This window comes from Hyla sarda, chromosome 5 (assembly GCF_029499605.1).
Source record: "Hyla sarda isolate aHylSar1 chromosome 5, aHylSar1.hap1, whole genome shotgun sequence".
Lineage (NCBI taxonomy): Eukaryota > Metazoa > Chordata > Amphibia > Anura > Hylidae > Hyla > Hyla sarda.
The window spans coordinates 60,310,106-60,332,298 of NC_079193.1; the positions used below are offsets into that span (position 1 = coordinate 60,310,106).

Here is a 22,193-nt window from a genome sequence, read left to right on the forward strand (position 1 = left end):
ACCCCTGGCTTTGAAAAATGATGTCCGTTGCATCAGTTTTTTTTAATGAAAAAAAGTATACTTTTTTAACTTTTCATTCCATTATGAATAATGTTTCACTTGTTTGATTGAAATTCCAAGAAAAAAACTGTGCAAAGTCAAAAACCGTATGGTGAAAACCGGATAGAACCGTACACACATACAGTTCTGTACAGTTCCCATTGACTCCCATGTAATATATAACGGTTTTTCACCCGGACCAAAAACCGTGGTAGGCCACAGCTTTGGGTACAGGAAGAAAAACAAAACCGTACAGGATGCAAAACGGACACAACCTGATGCATCTTTTGGAATACGGTTTTCAATGCAGAGTCAATGCATACGGTTTGGTTCTGTACGGTTTTCAAATTGAACACGTATACGGGAACTGCATTGCAAAAACATGGTGTGAATCCAGCCTAAGCTGTCCTATTTACTTAAATGGGACAAAGAGTTGTGAAAGCAGACAAAGTCACAACAAAATGCATGGCACTGTGCATGGTAACCAATGAAAGGAACACATTGCCTACTGGAGGGGCACTGATCCTTTAGCTGATTGGTAGCAGTGCCAGGAGATAGAATCTCACCAATCTCTGGGCACATTCACAAGAAGCACTGTTTTTGTGACGTGTAAAATAAAAAAACATTTCTGCAATAAAAACAGAGCAGTCTTACTGCTCAAAACCCTGCCCCCATTGCCGTCAATTGGGAGTGGGGGAAACGTGCTGGAAAGTAGTGACATGTCAGTTTTGTGCTGAGAGATATAAATTTGCATTATTGCAAAACATAATCTGGAAAGATGACAGCTCAGATTGCCAAACAGGCAAAGATATCACTTACAAAGCATGAAAAGCATTACAACAATGTTCTCCAAAAAACTTACATCTGGACAAGTGCATCTTCCATACATATTATAGATCACGTCACCTGAAAACATATATAGCTGTTCAAACTGAACTATGAGGGGGAAAGAGATTATTCCCTTCACTCCTACTTTCTGGCATGCAGCTGAAATGGATCGGAACTGGACCCAGTACCAGGTGAGTATCTGCCCCCGTCCTAATTAGATATCAAGGCATGTGCATGCACGAGAAGAAAAGCACACTGACAAAAAGTTCAGCTAAATGATACTTCCTGTATTTACAACAGTTAAGCTGGGTTCACACCACGTTTTGTTAAATACGGCTCCCGTATACGGCTGGGGGGGGGGGGCTTAATAGCGGCACCCGCACTCAGCCGTATTCGGGAACCATAGTTAATGTATGTCTATGAGCCGACCAGAGTGAACCGCAGCCTCCGGTCGGCTACTTTTTCGGCCGTATGCGGTTTCCCGACCGAAGGCAAAAAAAGTGGTCGACCACTCCGGTCGTTCACTCCGGTCGGCTCATAGACATACATTAAATACGGTTCTTGAATACGGCTGAGTGCGGGCTCCGCGATTAAGCCCCGCCCCCTCCTCCCAGCCGTATACGGGAGCCGTATTTAACAAAACGTGGTGTGAACCCAGCCTAACAAGGCTTTATATAGACTAACAATGTGCCGTGTACAAAGCTATACATCATGAATAGCTGTCCTTGTGATTGGTTTCTTCCTTCTGCAGGTGTTCCCCATCCAGGATGGGAGTCTTATCTTGGGTGTAGCTCTCTTTGGAGGTGCCATCTTATACACATAAGATAATATGCATGCATATTTTAAAACAGCCGTAAAACAAAAATAGAGGAAAAGAAACATGGTCGCCTATCCACAATTTGTATTTTGATCTACTTGCTTCTTAGCATAAATTCAAAACACTAACAGGTTGTTATTATACATTTTAATCAAAAAGTACAAGGCCACTCGCCACATCAAGGTAATCTATTTAGAGGTGGCCCCTATCCCAACATTGGCTTAGCGCCGGGCAGCGGCCACCACCACCGCAACACCATGCCCACAGGGGGAGCTACCCAATGGCCAGGAAGCCCCAACTGCAGTCTCCTAGCATTCTCCCAGCCCTCTGGCAGGGAGCACTTGGTAGGTATTCACATTGTTGTGGTTGCACTGCGGCGGTCATTGTTACTGTGATGCTTTGTCTGTGGGGTGGTGTGGCCCGGAGCCAGGGGCTTGGTCAGGCAGTAGTGGGGCTGCCTGGCCACTGGGTCGCTCCCCCTGTGGGCATGGTGTTGCGGTGATCGTAGCCGCAGCCCGGCGCTACGCCAATGTTGGGTTAGGGAACCCACTCTAAATAGGCGGCCTTGACGTGGCAAGTGGGCTTGTACTTTTTGATCAAAATGTATAGTAACAACCTGTTAGTGTTTGAATTTATGCTGAGAAGCAATCAGATCAATATACAAATTGTGGATGTGCGGCTGTTCCTTTTTCTCTATTTTTGTTTTATATTTTAAACAGCCATTTTACCTTATCCATTACACAAACATTTTTGACAGTTTTACTGAGCCTTTTTTATTTTTATTTAATTTTTTTGTTGTTGAAAGAACGGTTCGCTGTAGGGGGTATGGCCAGGGAATAAGTATCAGAACGCAGGGGTTCTCAGCGGTCAGACCCCCGTAGTCTACTGAATGGGTGTCCGTGAACTTATCTCTAATCCAGAGGATTGTGGAAAAGTATCTGATTACATGGGGTCTGCTGGGAACCCCTCTGCAATCTACTAAATAGGAATAGGACCCCCACTCTCTGATCTTATCCCTTATCCAGAGGATAGGGGAGAAGTACCTGATCACAGAGTGGTCGCAGCAGTCAGACCCCTAGCGATCACTTGAGCAGGAAACCAGTTCTCAGTGAGTGTGTGTGCTTCAGATGGCACATACTTCCATTCATTTGTATAGAAGCGATGGAGGTGCAAAAGTGCGGTCCACGGCATGCACTCTCACTGAGAGCCGGGCACATATTCAGAAGGCTGCCGAGTGTCCGCGATCAGATACTTATCCCTTATCCTCTGGTTAGGGGATAAGAAAGTTTACACTTGACAATCCCTTTAACATAACTAACACCAATTGTGTGTGTAAGCTACGTCAGAAATCTACTGCAGCTCATAGCTGGAGTGGATTTCAAAGTCTGGCGCATTGGGAGTGAGAAAGACTTATTACATTTATTAAAAAAGGACACTTCTGTCAGATACTTAGAATTCATGGAATTTTTTATTTTACAATTTTTGCCAGTTTTTTAAAAATGTTGGCAGGACTATACTATTAAAAATTAAATAAAAAATAATGAAGTTCTACAGGCAGTCAGCCAGGCCTATAACTGTCTAACACTAGGGGAAACTATTGTCAGCTATCTGCAAGGAAGTCCTTATTGTAATAACGATGAAGACAAATGACATCAGATTGACAGCTTCACAGCCCTACATCAGTGTTTTCAAACCAGTGTGCCTCCTGCTGTTGCAAAACTACAACTCCCAGTGTGCCCGGACAGCCTTTGGCTGTCCGGACACACTGGGAGTTGTAGTTTTGCAACAGCTGGAGGCACACTGGTTAAGAAACACCTCCCTAGATGGCTCAGGCAGCCTGTGTACTTTCTCACAGACAAGGCCCTTGTACACCTCCCGGATATCTAGTGAATGAGTGTTCCTGATAACCAGCCCATGTAGTAGGGCCAGCCATTTATTGTGAGGCCAATAAAATTACATAGAATCATTTGTATACATCTAAATGGTGTTTCTCTCGCAAACACATTTCTGAACACACAAAATTTATTAAAAAATAATTATATATCTATATGTTATATATCTATCTCTCTCTCTCTCTCTCTATATCTATCTATATCTCTATATCTATCTATATCTCTATCTATCTCTCTATATCTATCTATCTATCTCTCTATATCTATCTCTATATTTCTCTATATCTATCTATCTCTCTATATCTATCTATCTATCACTATATCTATCTATATCTCTATCTCTCTATATCTCATATCTATCTATCTATCCATCTATCTCTATCTATACACACACGTCAGCCATGTGGGAATTCAACCTTAACACAACTAAAACAAATGACTAGAAATACCAGGTGTAGGGACGACACACAGTGGACCATAAGTAAAGCACCAGGAGATAATGTTGCGCTATTTAGCGCTCAATAAGAAGAGGTCATCATTAATACTGGATGGGAGTTTTCCATTGTAGGAAAGTGTTAATTAGAAATCGCACACATAACCAGAGATGCGATCCTCACCCCCCCATATGTCCGGCCCCCTTGTCTCCCTGGCGCTCCTGCCCGCTCCGGACTACCATTCACAGTTAATGCCGTGAATCAGCAATTATTTTTCATCTGGCTCCAAGTGTCAAGATTAATTTCACCATCCCTGGTAATAAAATGGTTTCAAATGACATCTTTAATCAGCACATAAAAATCCTCCCCTCCAATAGAGACAAGCTGTCACAAAAGGTCACCAATATGTGACAGGATGGAAATTATGTTTGTTACTTCGGCTGAAATGTTAATTCCTCCTTTAAGTGTTTCTTTAGATTGCTAAACACCGAAAAGTTGAAACTTGAATAACTGAACTAGGTCACGAGATTTATATTATATATATATATATATATATATATATATATATATATATATATATATGTAAAAATAAAGAGTAGCAAAAGGTAGTTCTAATTCTTGACTATTAGGTTAGTTCATGGGGTTCATGAATTTAAAGCTTGTTCTAAAACAAGGAGACCGTTGTTAATAACCAATGAGATTCCTGTTTTTTGTTTGATTTACAGCAGTAGGTAACCGATATCCCCCCGCGATCTCCCTGCTGCAGCCAGCGTTCCTTTAGAGCATCGGGTGCAGCTCCGGAGGCTCGTGATGTCACGACCACCCCCCCCCCCCCCCTCAATGCAAGCCTATGGTAGGGACGTGACAACCGTCACACCCCTCCAATAGACTTGCATTGAGAGGGCATGGCCGTGACATCTCGAGCCTCCGCCCGGCATGGCCAGTCATCCGACAAGGAGCAAAGCTCGCTCTGTGCACCGGATGTCTAGGCTGCAGCCGAGATCGTGGTGGTCCCGCCGCTGGATAAGGGATAAGATGTCTAGGGGCGGAGTACCACTTTAACCCCTATCCTTTGGATAGAAGATAAATTGTTTTGAACCACAGCAAATCACACAACAGGATCCTAGAAATTAGGATTAGATACATGCACTGGTACTGATATAAAGGCGGCGCAATTACCGAAACAGCATTTCAGAAATAACATCTCTGGCAAGCAGATAATAGACACAGACCAAGTTTGGCATAAAAACAAATAGGAGGAGCATAGGAATAAATCGCCGATACTTTTCCAGTGACTAAACAACTCAACCAATGAATATTGTAAAATATTCTTGTGCTGTCAACAAAAGGCGCTTTGAAAAAAAGTTACCTAAAGTTTCTGGAATGTTGCGCCTTTCTCGATTTGTGTCGGAAAGACGTATTATTGTCCCTTCTTTACGTTCAGTCTTAAAGCGTAAGCGACCACTCTCCTCCTCCTCTTCATCTTCGTCATCTTCATCGAAAGATTCTTTCGTTTGTGAGGGGAGCTCCTGTGAGTCGTGGACCACCTGAGCAAAAGAAGTTCATCAGAAAGGCTACAGCCAGAAAAATTACATAAGCAAGAAACAAAACACCTAGACAGTCTAAATAACAGACTTAAAAGGGTTTTTTGGAACTTTTATAGTGATCACCTATTATCCTTAGGATAGGTCATCCACATCAGGTCTGAACCCCAAAACCCCAGCCGATCAGATGATTAAAAGGGCTCTTACATTCCAGTGATAACTGCACCACTCCATTTGTTACCAGGAACAGCACTGTACATTAGATAGGGGCTAAATAGGACAAAGCTGTAGCCAGTTTAACCCCTTAAGGACCGACCCATTTTTTACCTCTATGACCAGGCTTTTATTTTTTATTTGACATGTATCTTTTTAAATGGTAATAACTTTAGAACGCTTTTTCTGAGCAGAGCGATTCTGAGATAGTTTTTTCGTGACATATTGTACTTTATATAACTGGTGCATTTTTGTTGACACAAAGCATTTTTTGTTAATTTCAAAATATTGTGAAAAACTGTAAAACTTCTGGTGTTTTTTTAAATTTTTTTTATGGTGTACACTGTGCAGTTAAAGTGACGATTATGGTGATACCCATTTTATATGGCTTTCTATTCTCTTTTTCCTTTTCTGAGAAAAATTTATTTTCTGCCATTCATTTTCCATCAGCCGTAACTTTTTTATTTTTCGTCTGACGCCATTGAATAAGGGCTTATTTTTTGCGAGATGAGATGTACTTTTTATTGGTATCATTTTTGTGCTACATGCTACCTTTTGATCTTTTTTATTCCACTATTTGTACCAAAATTGGCGAATTTTGCGCTTTTTTTTTATGTTCTTTTTTTTACGGCGTTCACCGTGCGGGATAATTTACATTATAGTTTTATAGTACATATCATTACGGATGTGGAAATACCTATTATGTATATGATTTGTGTTTTTGATCCTTTTTGGTGATAATACAGGGCTATTATTGGGAAGGGCATTTTATTTTTATTTTTTTTTTTACACTTCATACATTTATTGAAGAACTTTTAATTTATTTACAGTTTTTACAGGTTATACTATGCTGCAACACATTCGTACTGCAGCACAGTATGACCTGATAAGCTGCAGACACTACAGCCTCTGGCTGGTTCTCACAGGCTTCCGTAGCAGGCATACAGGAGGTCATGATCTGACCTCCTGCTGCCATAGCAACCAACAGCGACCCGCGACTGTATTGCGGCGCCGCCGTTGGAGAACAGGGGGAGAGTACTCCCCCTGTCAACACCATAGATGCAGTGATCAGGATTGATCACAGCATCTATGAGGTTAATGCTGCCGGGACCGGCGCGATCGCGGCTCCGGTGGGACTCCGGCTGTGATTGACAGCCGGGTCCTGTCACAGATCTCCTGCGCTACCCGCGGCAGTGCCGGAGATCGCTATGACGTATGCATACGTCCTATAGCGGGAAGGGGTTAAAGGACATATCCAGTGGTGAAAAATGTATCTCCTATCCTAAAGATAGGGGTTAAGATTCAGACTGCGGGGGGTCCGACTGCTGGGGCCCCCCGTGATCTCCTGTATGGGGCCCCGGCAGCCCGCGGGAAGGGGACGTGTTGACCACGAAGCGGCGTCTGACACGCCCCCCTCAATACAACTCTATGGCAGAGTTGGAGCGATGCCTTCGGCAATCTCCGGCTCTGCCATAGTGCAGTATTGAGGGGGCGTGTCACCCGCCGTTTTGTGTGGTGGGACCCCCGCAATCTGAAACTTATCCCCTAAGTTTTCACCACTGGACTACCCCTTTAAATACAAGGTACTGCTGCTACTAAAAGTACAGAGCTATATCTGGTAAATGATAAGGATTATCGTGGCACTCACTACAGTGCCATGTCCCCTTACTAATTGGCTGGGGAGCTGCAAAATGGAACCCCATGGTCTATCCAAAAGATAGTTAATTAAAGGGGTACTCCGGTGGAAAACATTTTTTTTTTTTATTTTTTTTTATGAACTGGTGCCAGAAAGTTAAACCGATTTGTAAATTAATTCTATTAAAAAATCTTCACCTTTCCAATACTTATTTTAACCAAAAAAACAAACACACTTGTAAGGAATAGCCTAAAAGTAGGGGGGAGGGGGTCAGTAACTTCTGACACTATACTATCCTTACTGAACCATCTAAGGCAGTGTAATGTGACCTCCTGTATAGAATAAACCTAAACATAGAACTACTTGGAGTCTCTTAATATAAAATGTAATCTTTATTGATATACATTAAAAGAACCATCAAGTTTCAGGAAAGAAATGGGGGAGAGGGGAAAGAGCATCACAAAAAATACAGCGATATCTCCGGCAAAACTGCTAATCAAGGTGGTAATAGGTGGGTATATACTTCATTAAAGTGAACACAATATGAATAGCAGAAATATGGAACAAAAAATAGTACAGTAGTTGAACATAGTATAGTATTAAGATAAAAGTGCCATATGCATAAAGTGCTATAAATCAAAAAGAGCCACATCAGTGCAATAGGGTAATACATGAACAATACCGAAAAAGGAAAGTGCCAAGCAGAGACCGGGATGGCGCCACTCCTACGCGCGTTTCTGCATGCTGACCTATTTTATATATTCCATTTTATATTAAGTGACTCCAAGTAGTTCTATGTTTAGGTTTATCCTTCCAGTACTTATTAGCGGCTGTATGTTACAGAGGAAATGCTTTGCTTTTTGAATTTCTTTTTTTTGGCTTGTCCACAGTGCTCTCTGCTGACACCTGATGCCCGTATCAGGAACTGTCCAGAGCAGGAGAAAATCTCCATAGCAAACCTATGCTGCTCTGGACAGTTCCTAACACGGACAGAGGTGTCAGCAGAGAGAAATATGGACAAGACAAAAAAGAAATTCAAAAAGCAAAGAATTTCCTCTGTAGCATACAGCTGCTAATAAGTACTGGAAGGATAAAGATTTTTTTAATAGAATAAATTAACTTTCTGGCACCAGTTCATTTATAAAAAAAAATAAAAATATAAAAAAAGTTTTCCACCAGAGTTCCCTTTAAGTTATTTATTTTCTAATCTGATAAAACCCTTAAAAGCTTAACATTTTTAAATGGACAACATCATTTGGAAAAAAAAAACGTATATATTGTAGATAGTAACATTATAAGTATATTTGTAATACACATTAGTAAAAAATGTATATATTTTAAGTAACAAATGCTGTCTTGCCCTTGCAGCTATTGCCTGTGTCTCTGTGCAGAGATAAAATAAAGGGGTGGGTGGACAAGCGGGGCTCTGTACACTGAGGCTCTGTGACACGCCCCCGGCTCACACAGCAGGATGATTGACAAGCCAGAAGCCTGCACAGAGCCCTGCTTATCCCGCACACACAGGCATTTTCTGCAAGGACAAGACAGCATCTTCTTCACCCAAAACCATACACATTTTAACCAATGTATATTACAATTATATGTATATTATTATCTACATTATATTAAATGTTTTTGCTAATGACAGGTAGACTTTAAGTCAGAGAATATAGTAAGTCAAAAAACATACCTCCTCAGATTCATTGACAAGCTCTTGTGATTCCTGTTCCTGTACATCTTCAATTGTGTCCTCCGCATACTGTTCTTCAGCCGTGTCCTCCACATACTGCTCTTCAGCTGTGTCCTCCATATAGTGTTCTTCAGCTGTGTCCTCCACATAGAGTGGTTGTTCTTCACTAGTTTTTTGCCTTTTGAATGATTGAGAATATTCTTCATCCTTAAAAAGGAAAAATTAAAAACATAAAAAAGTGACAAACCACAGACTAAAAGGTGACTTTGATTTGCATTTAATAGAGATTACCAACAAATGCACTTTAAGAAACAGAAGATGTGGCCTGCGAGTGCTCACTCACTCTTGCCTTGGCACTTAAAGGGGTTATCCAGGAAAAAAAATATTTTTTATATATATCAACTGGCTCCAGAAAGTTAAACAGATTTGTAAATTACTTCTATAAAAAAATTGTAATCCTTTCAGTACTTATGAGCTTCTGAAGTTAAGATTGTTCTTTTCTGTCTAAGTGCTCTCTGATGACACGTGTCTCGGGAAACGCCCAGTTTAGAAGAGGTTTGCTACGGGGATATGCTTCTAAACTGGGCGGTTCCCGAGACAGGTGTCATCAGTGAGGACTTAGACAGAAAAGAACAACCTTAACTTCAGCAGCTCATAAGGATTAAGATTTTTTTTAATAGAAGTAATTTACATATCTGTTTAACTTTCTGGGGCCAGTTGATATATAAAAAAAAAGTTTTTTCCTGGAATACCCCTTTAACACTAAATATAAGGTGTAGTGACTCACATGTACTATCAGCACTTCAATTCTGCTGCCAGAAAGTTGGCAGGGGGGAACCTGTAGTGTAAAGAGTCCCTGTCCTAGAAGAACTTTTGACATGTCAGACACGTCAAAAGTTTAGATCAATTATATAATAAATGATATAATGCTACCAGTCCTCAAAAGGTACGTATAGATAAAATATACAGAATATATATTTAATAGAGTATAGAATCTCCAGTGAAGTTTCATAAAATAATTGACAACATTTTATGAAATTTCACTGAATGTTCAATACTGCATTAAATATATAATCCGTCTATATATATTTTCTATACGTACCTCTGAGGACAGGTTAGATTTACATTATATAATTCATTTTCTACATATCCTTCTAGGCCTATTTTGGCTATATATAGGCAACACCAGTAACCTTGGGCACGTTTCTTGCTACAGTGAGCTACACTACCATTTGTTTCTTGTGAAAGTTTTGATCAGTCAGGGTCTGGGTGCTGGGACTCCAACCATTCATTAGAAAAAGCAGGGAGAAGTGCTCAGCAAAATGCTTCCCCTCCATGTCTTCTCACTACAGTAGACAGGCTCCATTGTCTATCTATAGAATGTGTCTGCTGCAGCAAGAAGAGGAAGCTCTCAGCTGGGCGTTTCTCTTGGCTCGCTCTATCAATTAGTGGGGATCTTAGCACCCGGATGGGCGCTGATCAAAACTTTTGACAAAAAATGTCAAAAGTTATTTTTTTTTTTTTTTCTTTTTTTTTTTACATTGAAACTTTTAAAGGGGTTTTCCGGGGAAACTTATGTTCTCAAGTATCTGATTGCGGGTGGATGTGACCTTGTGGACCCCCTGCAATCTCTGTTATGAAAGGATTTAAGACACTACTGCCAGTCCGGCAGCATCTTATTTCCCTTCAGAACTAAAGTATTGGAAATCTTAAAATCAAACATGCTTGATCCTTCTCCCATTACATAATTGGTCAACCAGTCCTGATGAGATATTTGACTACAAGTATTATTTCCATACTATGCAGATCTGTTTATCCACAACTGTTAATTAATACCAGATTTAAAATGCATTGGCAAAGTTTTCAGACCCACTTTTTTCACATTGCACCTTATACTACAATAAAATAACATTTCCTCCCCCCCCCCCCCATCATTCAATACCCTATAATGACAAAGTTAAAACAGAATTCTAAAAATTATTGAGGAAATTATTAAAGGAAAATACTAAAATACAGTGACCCCCCTGACCTACGATGGCCCCGACATACGATGTCGGGGCCATCGCATAAACGGCTATCCGGCAGCGCTGACTGCTTCAGCTGCCGCCCGATAGCCGTTTACAGTGCCCCGTGTGCTCCGGTGATTGTCTCCTACCTGTCCCCTCCATCGTCGTCATCACGTCACGCGCACGCCGCCCCATCATCCAATAGTGTGCGTAGTGACGTGATGACCGCGACGGAGAGAGAGGATCCCGGGGAAGCAGAGACGTCCGGAGCGTCAGAGACACCACGGGGACGCGGTGACAGCGATGGAGGGAGACATCCAGGGCAGCAGTGACGGTCCGGAGCGGTGGGGACAGGTGAGTACAGCTTCCTATACTTTAGATGGCACGGATCCCTCAACATACAATGGTTTCAACAAATGATGGTTCATTTGGAACGGATTACCATCGTATGTTGAGGGACCACTGTACTGAATAGACAGACCCTTCACTCAGTACTAGACCAAAGAATCTTGCTTCTTAAAGTCTGAGTGTACATTTGAGGTGCTTTATTGCAAACTCATGGAAGTTCATGTGACTTTAAAAGGGGTACTCCGCTGCTCAGCGTTTGGAACTGTTCTGTACACTGGAGCCGGGAGCTTGTGAGGTCATAGCCACGCCCCTCCTATAAACTTGCATTGAGGGGGCGGGGCGTGACATGAGGGGCGGGGCTCCAGCTTTCGGTACTGTTTGTTCCAAACGCTGAGCAGCGGAGTACCCCTTTAAGGATCCATTCACACTGAGGAAATTTAGCATGAAGTCTGGTCTGCCCATCGAAATCGGCACTTCGTTTCTGCGGCAATTTGCCACGGACATAGGCTCCATCCCAGATGGCACTTCTCTGGTGGATTCTGCAGGAAGATTGAACATGTTCAGGACCATGTGCTAAAATCCAATCCCTTGTTGGACGTTCTGCTACAAAACTTCCGACATGTTAGCTAATTCCACAAGGAAATTCCAAGATGAATCTCTGTAGTGTGGCCTTCCTAAGGAGAAGCTTCTTTCTGGCCTCTCTGCCATAAAGCCTGGATTTAGGAGTGGCCCAGCGATGGTTGACATTCTGGAAATTTGCATTTGCATTCCTATCTGCTCACAGGATATTCGGAGCTCAGCCAGAGTGACCATTGAATTCTTGGTCACCTCCCTTATAAAGGCCCTCCTCCCCCAATTACTTAGTATGGTGGGGCGGCAGCTCTAATAAGAGTCCTGGTTGTTTTAAAGGGAATGTGTCACTTTTTTTTTTTATAAATAAAATTATAAAAGCAATAAATATAGAAGCATTTCATTTATGTATTTAGTTTTTGGATAATGTAGTTTTAATGTTATTTATTAATGAAGTGTGTACTGGGGGCTGCCATTACTGTGCCCTTTTAGTGGAGTGTCACTTCACAACACCTACACAGTTGCTTTATGGTTGGCATAGGGCATAAGAAAGTTAAGACAGACTGTCTCAGAAAAGCATTGTCTGCTTACTGCACATGTGCATAGCACAGGCTAGGTGAAATGAAAGGGGAAGCCAGCACCATTTTCATGAAGTCCCTGAGGAGCAGTGACCTATCAAGAGACATCTAGTCTGTTCTTTACCACTCTTCAAACACCAACAAAATGGCGACAGTGGAATTGAGAAAACTACATAACCCCCTTGAAAAAACTACATTACCCTAATCACATTTGGTGACACATTCCCTTTAACCCCTTAACGACCCTGGACGTAAATGTACATCCTGGTTTGGCGGGACTTCATGCACCAGGACGTACATTTACATCCTGTGTATGACCGCGAGCATCAGAACGGTGCTCGCATCATACACAGCAGGTTCCAGCTTCTAGCAGCAGCCGGGGACCCGCCGGTAATGGCCTACATCCGCGATCGTGTGGATGTCCGCCATTAGCCCCTCAGATGCCGTGATCAATACAGATCATGGCATCTGTGGCAGTGCGGTACTTTGAAAAATGTAAAAATAAATTTTTTTTTAAAAAAAGTAAAAAATCCCCTTCCCCAATAAAAATTAAAAGTTTTTCCCATTTTACCCCCGAAAAGTGTAATTTTTCTTTTATAAACATATTTGGTAATGCCGCGTGCGTAAATATCCGAACTTTCAAAATATAATGTTAATGATCCCGTATGGTGAATGGCGTAAACGTAAAAAATAAAAAGTCCAAAAATGCTTTTTTTTTTTTGTCACATTTTATAAAAAAAATTTGCTAAAAAGTTTTATATATGCAAATGTGGTATCGATAAAAAGTACAGACGACGGCGCAAAAAATGAGCCCCCATACCGCCCTATATACGGAAAAATTAAAAAGTTATAGGTGGTCAAAATAGGACGATTTTAGATGACTGATTTTGTGCAAAAAGTTTTTTAAGCAGTACAAAAATATAAAAAGTATCTAGCCATGGGAATCAATTTAATCGTATTGACCCACAGAATAAAGAACACATAATTTTTACGGTAAAGTGTACAGTGTGAAAACAAAACCCTCCAAAATGTGCAAAATTGTGGTTTTCATTTAAATTTCCTCCCTAAATTTTTTTTTTTGGGGGGGGGGGGGGGGGGGTTCGCCGTACATCTTATGGTAAAATGAGAGGTTTCATTACAAAGTACAATTGGTGACACAAATAACAAGCCCTTATATGGGTCTGTAGATGGAAATACAAAAGAGTTAAGGATTTTAGAAGGCGAGGAGGAAAAAACGCAAAAATAAAATTGGCCTGGTCCTTACGGTTAAAATGGGCTTGGTCCTTAAGGGGTTAAATTTCTTCCATTTAAGAATTAGGGAGGCCACTGTGATCTTAGAGCAGATCCTGCCTGAGCTCTAAAGGCAGTTATATCCTCCTCATGGCATGGTTTTTGCCCCGATATATATTGTCAACTGTATATAGATGGGGCTGTGTGTTTCCAAATCCTGTCCAATCAGCTGAATTGACCACAGGTCAAGGTGGAGAAACATCTTAAGAGATGATCAATAGAAATGGGAGGAGCCAGAGCTAAATTTGACAGCAAAGAGTCTGAACACTTAGCAAATGCAAAATTGCAGTATTTCTATTATAATAAATTAGCAAAAAATTCTAAAATTCAGTTTACGCTTTGTAATTATGGGGTACTGAGTGAATTTTGTTTTGCTTTTCTTATATTTGTACAAGGCCACAACATAAAATGTGGATAACACTTCAGAGAATCCGAATGCACTGTACGTTTACCGCAATAACCTTACATCAGCAAAACTGGAAAGCTTGACAACTATAACAATGGACAATATTTTTCCTGCTGACCAGTATAGTTTTTAAGACGACAAGTTTGGAGACAGGAATTTTGTGCTATGACCCTTAGATTTTGTGAATCACAGGTCTATCTAGAAAAACAAAGTGCTTGAAAGATTAACTCTTTTTGTAAAAACACAAAGGAAGCATCTTTTTATAAATCTATTATCTCTGTCGGTAAACATGGATCTGCAATCTCTTCATTCAGCCTTGGACAGCTATTAGTTACAAAAATGACCGGCAAAAGCAATCAATCATTCCCTCCGAGTAAGCACCTTAAAGATGTCTTTAGGAAGTCAATAATCTTTTAGCTTTAGATGACTTTATCAGATCTTGCTCAAAAGCCTGGATAATAGCTTTTGCATTAAATAGTATGAACAATTGTAAGTGGACCTTAGAACACAAAGCAGTTTTCATCCACCAGGATACAATCCTCAAGGTCATGATTCTCTCCTGCCATCAAGCATAACAAAGGGCCGCTACCTGACGACAAACAAGCTGTCAACGCAAAGTTTGTCACCATCTAGATAAAGAAACTGGCCGCCACTGATAATAGGTCTAATTTTCATCTCTCCAACTGGAAGGAAACACATTTGAGATTGTCCTCAAACCCAAGTGACATGAAAACCCTTGATCAACAGAGATACAAGACGACTTACTTGAAATTCATCCAGAGGTTCATTGATCTCAAGGTCTAGCACCTCATCTGTGGTTTCCTCTTCTTCATATTCTACATGCTCATCGGCTACCTCGTAGCTCTCTTCGTAGGCCTGACCCACATCTTCAGTACCAGTTTCCAGTTCTTCTGTTTCCTCATAAATTTCTTCTGTCTCTTCTTCAAATTCAGCTTCTTCTGCCACATTCTCCTCATTGATGCTTTTAGAAAGGTCAAAGGATGACAAGCCACCAGTGGTTGCATTAAGACTAACTGTTACTCCTTGTGAACTATAAGAAAGAAAAAAGATTGGATCTGGTTTAGTGCCATAATATATTCTGAATAGGTGAATGTAGGAAACTTTTGCAATATATCGGGTCAAAGATAAATGCCTTGTTCTCCACCTAACAGGCAAATTTACCCCCGTCCTCCTAAAGTAATCATTCCATATGGAAATTGCTTAAAATTATTAGCTCACTGAGTGATCAGTTTACATGCTACCAATGAAGTCTAAGGAGAGGGGATGACTTATTCACAAGGAAACACAGAAGAGGAGGTCCTGCTCCCCAATGTAGATATAACACATCTTAAAAAGCCATTGCTTTCAAAAACAGCATCACAACTTGGTGGGACTGAGCTGTGATTTTTGGGTCACCATTAGCTGCAATACTACACACAACCAGATGAAAAGAACGGCATCATTTCTAGAAGAAAAGGTTTTTTAAATCCTGGATAACCCCCTTCAATGCCCACATAATCTGTGGCAGTAAAACACAGCAGTTTAACTTGCAGTAACAGAGCAGAGATAAACAGGGTGGTTAAGAGGTAAAATCCATACCTGTAATTGGCTAAGTCCAGCTCCTCTTCATCGCTTTGGAGAAGATCATCATTAAGTTCTTCATCTGACAGATCCAGAGAAGTCTGAATACCAAACAGATCAAGTCAGTCATTTAGCTGACATATCCAGGAATATCAAGATAGCAGTAAATTAATGTATTTAATTTATTTTTTTATTATTTTTTTTATTAAAAAAGTATTTATTTATTTTAATAGTTTACCTTCTTTCCAGGTAAGAAGTCCTCCTCAAGCAGATCATCTTCTAGTTCACTAGAGAAAAAAAAAAGGTAACATGTAAAAAAAAAATAAAAAAAGCAAGGGATAAACTGTTTCTCACCCAGGGTCTTGCACCCACCCCCTTTTGCAATAAAGTTCATACCCACCTTATTATTAATTGAAAAGTACAGGCAGTCAGCCAAATTGTAAAACCCCTATACCTCTGTAACTGAAGAGTGTAACCAAAAACTAAAACACTATTGGAATATTTCTGCATCAGTTGTACAATCCCTTAAAGAGGTACTCTGCTGCTCAGCGTTTGGAACAAACCATTTCGAATGCTTTGAGCCAGTGCTGGGAGCTTGTGACGTCATAGCCCCGCCCCCTCATGACATCATGCCCCACCCCTAAATGCAAGTCTATGGGAGGGGCATGACAGCCGTCACGCCACCTTCCATAGACTTGCATTGAGGGGGGGTGGTGTCTGACATCATGAGGAGGACGGGGCTGTGTCATCAAGAGCTCCTGGCACTGGCTCTAAGCATTAGGAACAGTTTGTTCCAAACACTGAGAAGTGGAGTATCCCTTTAAATGGTCACTGCTGTTTCTAACAACTTGTGTATGCGAGTTCTAATCAAGTCTGTAATCTGCACTTCACTGCCATGGACTGTGTACCTGCATTTGGAGCCTGTCTGCCGATTCCAGAGGGTTCAAGAGCATTTGAGTGCAATACTTATGTGTATACATACATATATACATAAATATTAGGACTGAGCAATTACAATTCAGTTATGTAGCATGCAAGAGGGGGTGATCTCAAAGCTGTAATTTAACAAAACCGGCATGTCTTAACAAATTCCTTTAGAAAAAATACAGGTACGCTTTAGGTCATAATTACGAAAAAGATAACTATATTTGCCTCAGGAACCAAAGTAGTTTACACAAAACCTTCATAACCTCTGTCTGCAAGCCCTCCTGGTATGTATTTCTGTAAGATTAGTCACATGCTCCTTTACTTGCTGACATACAGAACACATCTGACATCTTCATTACAACATGTATACTAAGACTGACAAACAAGATGTCACCGCCGCCGTATAATGGTTTATCAGAGGAAGGAACTTTACCTGTCCCAGTCATCATCCTTCGTTCTTCGCCTCCGAGACCTTTCTGCGCCAGGCTTATCAAACTGATCAAAGTCGTCGTCTGCAAAGAGAAAAATCTTGTTAAGACGACAATTTAAAAGATCATTTAGAAATACTTAGATAGCGTTACAGAAGCATGAAATATTAAGGTACGACGTCTTCGAAGAACATCTCTGTTGCCAGCTATATACTTTCTACATGTGATGCATCCTGTGAATGTGAACTGAAAAGCAAAGAACCTGTAAAGCCGTATACACTAAGTGTAGGGTCTCACGTGCCGTACATTTTTTGCAGCAGATTTTGCTATGCATGGGTAGGAAAATACACAGCAACAAGATACGCAGCACAATGCGGCACGTGTGACCCTACCCTAAACAAGTGAAAGTTAGCTTGGCGGCTCTACAGCTCCTGTACTGGGCTTTTAGTTCCCACATGTTGCTACATAGGCTAAGGTGGCCTGTTAAATTGGATTATCCAGCCATATAAAACTGATGGCCTATCTTAAGGAGTACCGGTCACCAAACTAAACTTGTAATATATTGTTTCTTATGTAATTATAAGACACTTTGCTATTTACTTGCTGTTAAAATTCTCAACCTGAAAAAACGGCCAAACTCAGGATGTGCGTGCGGGGCATGGCGAGGTACAGCTCTCCAGGCTTCAGTGACATCACTCCTGCTGGGCAACGCCCACTTTCTCCTGCCAAGAGCTGACACCATGTGAGCAAGGGGAAAGGTATGATACACCACTGTTTAAAGCTCGGAAAAATGTTAAGGGCAGGAGGGGTGTTAGGAGTAGTAAGAGAATATGATCTTAGTTTAGAAAATATGGTTTGATGACAGGTACTCTAAGAATATGCCATCAATATTAGACTTATGGGGGTCCGACTCTGAACAATCCCGCTGATCAGCTGCTTCAAGGGTCAGACAATGGCTGTTTGTAAAGCTGGCCATACATGCATGGTAGATAACTATTAGCCGACAGCCATCTCCTCCAGTACCCCCATACACATGCACACTGGGCAGAGCGTGAGGTTAAATTCACACGACGGCAATTCCACAAAATTTAAAAAGGGTACTCTGGTGGAAAATGTTTTTATTTTTAACCTGTTGGGGATGAAGGGCGTATGCATACGCCCGTGGGAATTTCGGTCCACACCGCGCGCCGGGCGGGGACCGGGGTGACTGCTGATATCAGCAGGCACCCCGTGCAAATGCCCAGGGGGGTCATTAGACGCCCCCCATGTCTGCAATCGGCGCAAATCGCAAGTGAATTCACACTTGCGATTTGCGCCGATCCCGGGTCATTACAGGTCTATGGTGACCATGAATATAAGGGGGATCGCGGTTGTCTAAGACAACTACGATCCCCCTGAAGCGATAGGAGGGAGGTGGCACGGGTGTCACCCCTCCTATCCCTGCTATTGGTGGTCTAGACGCGACCACCAATAACAGATCGGGGGTGGGAGGGCTTTACTTTAGTTTTCCCCGTCCTGCCCACCCACAATAGGCCCGGGCGCCGACGTCCACTTACCCCTCCCGAGGCTGCAGAGCGACAGTGATCGGCGACGGAGATCTGCGTGCGGCAGAAGAGGACAGCTCCCTGGATGCGACGGAAGCCGGTGAGTAGTTGCCTAGCAACATCTGGAGGGTTACAGTCTGAGACCACTATAGTGGTCTCTAGACTGTAACCCTCCAGATGTTGCAAAACTACAACTCCCAGCATGCCCAGACAGCTGTTTGCTGTGTGGGCATGCTGGGAGTTGTAGTTTTGCAACATCTGGAGGTCCGCAGATTGGAGATCACTGTTCAGTGGTCTCTAAATTGTAGCACTCCAGATGTTGCAAAACTGCAAATCGCAGCATGCCCACACAGCAAACAGCTGTCTTGGCATGCTGGGAGTTGTAGTTGCGTACCTCCAGCTGTTGCATAACTACATCTCCCAGCATGCCCAGAAAAGCCCTATAATTTGCACTATAAATGAAGCACAGAATTACTCCAAATTCTGGGCATTGTGGATACGCTGATAGAATTCAGAAACGAAGATTCTCACTAGAGATGAGCGAACTTACAGTAAATTCGATTCGTCACGAACTTTTCGGCTCGGCAGTTGATGACTTATCCTGCATAAATTAGTTCAGCCTTCAGGTGCTCCGGTGGGCTGGAAAAGGTGGATACAGTCCTAGGAAAGAGTCTCCAGCCCACCAGAGCACCTGAAAGCTAAACTAATTTATGCAGGATAAGTCATCAACTGCCGAGCCGAGAAGTTCGTGACAAATCGAATTTACTGTAAGTTCGCTCATCTCTAATTCTCACATTTCCATAGTGTGCATAGGCGAAATATAAAAGAAATCTCTATAATAGAAATCCCTTTAGGGTACGTTCACACGGGCAGATTAACTGCACATTTTGCTACTATTGAATTTAATTGATCCGAAGGAAAATCTGCCTCTACTTCGGATTTTCTGCAGCGGAAAATTTGCAAGTAACCCGCCTTTGCGAACGTACCCTTAGGGTGCGTTCACACGTGCATATTTTTGCTGCAGATTTTTCTGCCCAATGACTACATATTTTTGCTGCATATTTTCTGCAGCTGATTTTGTTGCTCACTGAAGGTAATGGGTAGCAAAATCAGCTGCACAAAAGTGCAGATCCTGTATGTGTGGACATACCTTTATAGAGGTTGAGGCATGCACCAGCAGTATGTGTAAGCCAATAATCTATTCACCAGTGACTGAGATGTGCAATGACATATTCAGAATTACAGTGAGCGGACGATATAGCAGAGATAAGGAGGAAGCGTCAGCTGTGTTACGGTATTATTCACATGTGTCCCAGCAGCCATCGCATATGTTTAATGCCGCTCTTTCTTCACATATGGCATGACCTTCAGCTGTGAATCTGGGTGCTCCCTGTTCCCAGACTTTCCCCTCCCTTGTAGATAAAGATAACAGCAAAACAGAAAGGGGGAGAAATGAAAAAAATAAAAACCCAAAGGATTATCCGGAGCAAAGTATCAGGTTGTAAGCAGTCAATGTGTGCGGATCATTAGCATAATCAATGACAGGGAATCATCATGATAGCATCTGATTGAATAGTCATTCTTCCCCATCTGTGGGACCATTATTATTCATCACATATACATTTATGTATCGATCCCTCGTCAGGAGTGTATAGGTTGTTGATAGGAGTGGAGCCCTGGGGGACCTTCTTATAGGAGGATCGGACTGATATAAAAACACTTATGAACAAATTCCCCCTGACTTAAGAAGGTCCCGGGTGGATCTATATAATCACCTACAAGAGAGAATGTCCGATACATGGGCATATCAATCAGGACGCCAAGCTTTACCATAATGAGATATGGGGGTGGGTGGGGATGTGACGTCAGCACCAGATGATTCACTCTCCAGATGAACCACAAATACCAGAGCAGCAACCCATTAAACACCATTAGAAGAGTATGGAAGTGCATAACAAAAATCTGCTGCTGACGGTTATGTTTGGCTTTAACCCCTTAACGACGCAGGACATAAATGTACGTCCTGATGAGGTGGTACTTAACGCACCAGGACATACATTTACATCCTATGATTAACCACGAGCATCGGAGCGAAGCTCGTGTCATGCATGGCAGGTCCCGGCTGCTCATAGTAGCCAGGGACTTGCCCGTATTGGCGGACATCCGCAATCACACGGATGTCCCCCATTAACCCCTCAGATGCCGTGATCAATACAGATCACGGCATCTGCAGCATCGTGGTACTTTAAATGGACGATCGGATTGCAGCGGCGATCTGATCATCCAGCATGGCGGCAAGAATTCCCCTCTACATCTCCCAGCATGCCCTTCGGTGATCAGTACATGCTGGGAGTTGTAGTTTTGCAACAGCTGGAGGCACACTGGTTGAAAAATATTGAGTTAGATAACAGAACCAAACTTAAGATTTTCCAACCAATGTGCCTCCAGCTGTTGCAAAAGTACAACTCCCAGCATGCACAGTCTGTCAGTATATGCTGGGAGTTGTAGTATTGAAACAGCTGGACGTTTGCCCCCCCCCATATGAATGTACAGGGTACATTCACACGGGCAGGCTTACAGTAAGTTTTCTGCTTCAAGTATGAGCTGCGGCAAATTTTTCGCCGCAGCGCAAACTCCTAGCAGGGAACTCACTGTGAACCTCTCCCAGTGTGAACGTACCCTAAAAACACTACACTACCACATAATAAAGGGTAAAACACAACATATACACACACTTACACTGTCCCCCCACCCCCAATAAAAATTAAAAACGTATTTTACAGCCTCCAGCTGTTGCAAAACAACAACTCCCAGCATTTCTGGAAAGCCACTGACTGCCCAGGCATGCTGAGAGTTTAGCAACAGCTGGAGGCACCCCATTTGGGAATCACTGGCGTGGAATACCCCTATGCAACCCCTAATTTAGTCCTCAAATGCGCATGGCGCTCTCTCACTTCGGAGCCCTGTCGTATTTCAAGGAAACAGTTTAGGGCCACATATGGGGTATATCCGTACTCGGGAGAAATTGCACTACAAATTTTGGGGGGCTTTTTCTCCTTTTACCCCTTATGAAAAGTTGGGGTCTACACCAGCCTGTTAGTGTAAATAAAAAAATGTTTTACACTAACATGCTGGTGTTGCCCTTTACATTTTATTTTCACAAGAGGTAAAAGGAAAAAAAAGACCCCCAAAATTTGTAACGCAATTTCTCCTGAGTACGGAAATACCCCATATGTGGGCGTAAAATGCTCTGCGGACACACAAGAAGGCTCAGAAGTGAGAGCGCCCTATGTACATTTGAAGCCTAAATTGGCGATTTGCACAGGGGTGGCTAATTTTACAGCGGTTCTGACATAAACGCAAAAAAACAAATACCAACATGTGACCCCATTTTGGAAACTACACCCCTCACGGAATGTAAC

The 22,193-nt window shown here is 42.1% G+C and overlaps 1 protein-coding gene across 2 annotated transcripts in view; it reads right to left on the minus strand.

Moving 5' to 3' along the window:
* RBM33 (RNA binding motif protein 33) overlaps positions 1 to 22,193 on the minus strand; it is a 107,362-nt gene that overhangs the window by 72,624 nt on the left and 12,545 nt on the right. For both annotated transcript variants that reach the window (XM_056519580.1, XM_056519581.1), the window contains exons 2-7: positions 17,233 to 17,311; positions 16,111 to 16,159; positions 15,891 to 15,973; positions 15,057 to 15,342; positions 9,094 to 9,300; positions 5,380 to 5,557 (exon numbers count right to left, since the gene is read on the minus strand). In XM_056519580.1, coding sequence (XP_056375555.1) covers positions 5,380 to 5,557; positions 9,094 to 9,300; positions 15,057 to 15,342; positions 15,891 to 15,973; positions 16,111 to 16,159; positions 17,233 to 17,311 — 882 coding nt within the window. The remainder of the gene's footprint in view (positions 1 to 5,379; positions 5,558 to 9,093; positions 9,301 to 15,056; positions 15,343 to 15,890; positions 15,974 to 16,110; positions 16,160 to 17,232; positions 17,312 to 22,193) is intronic.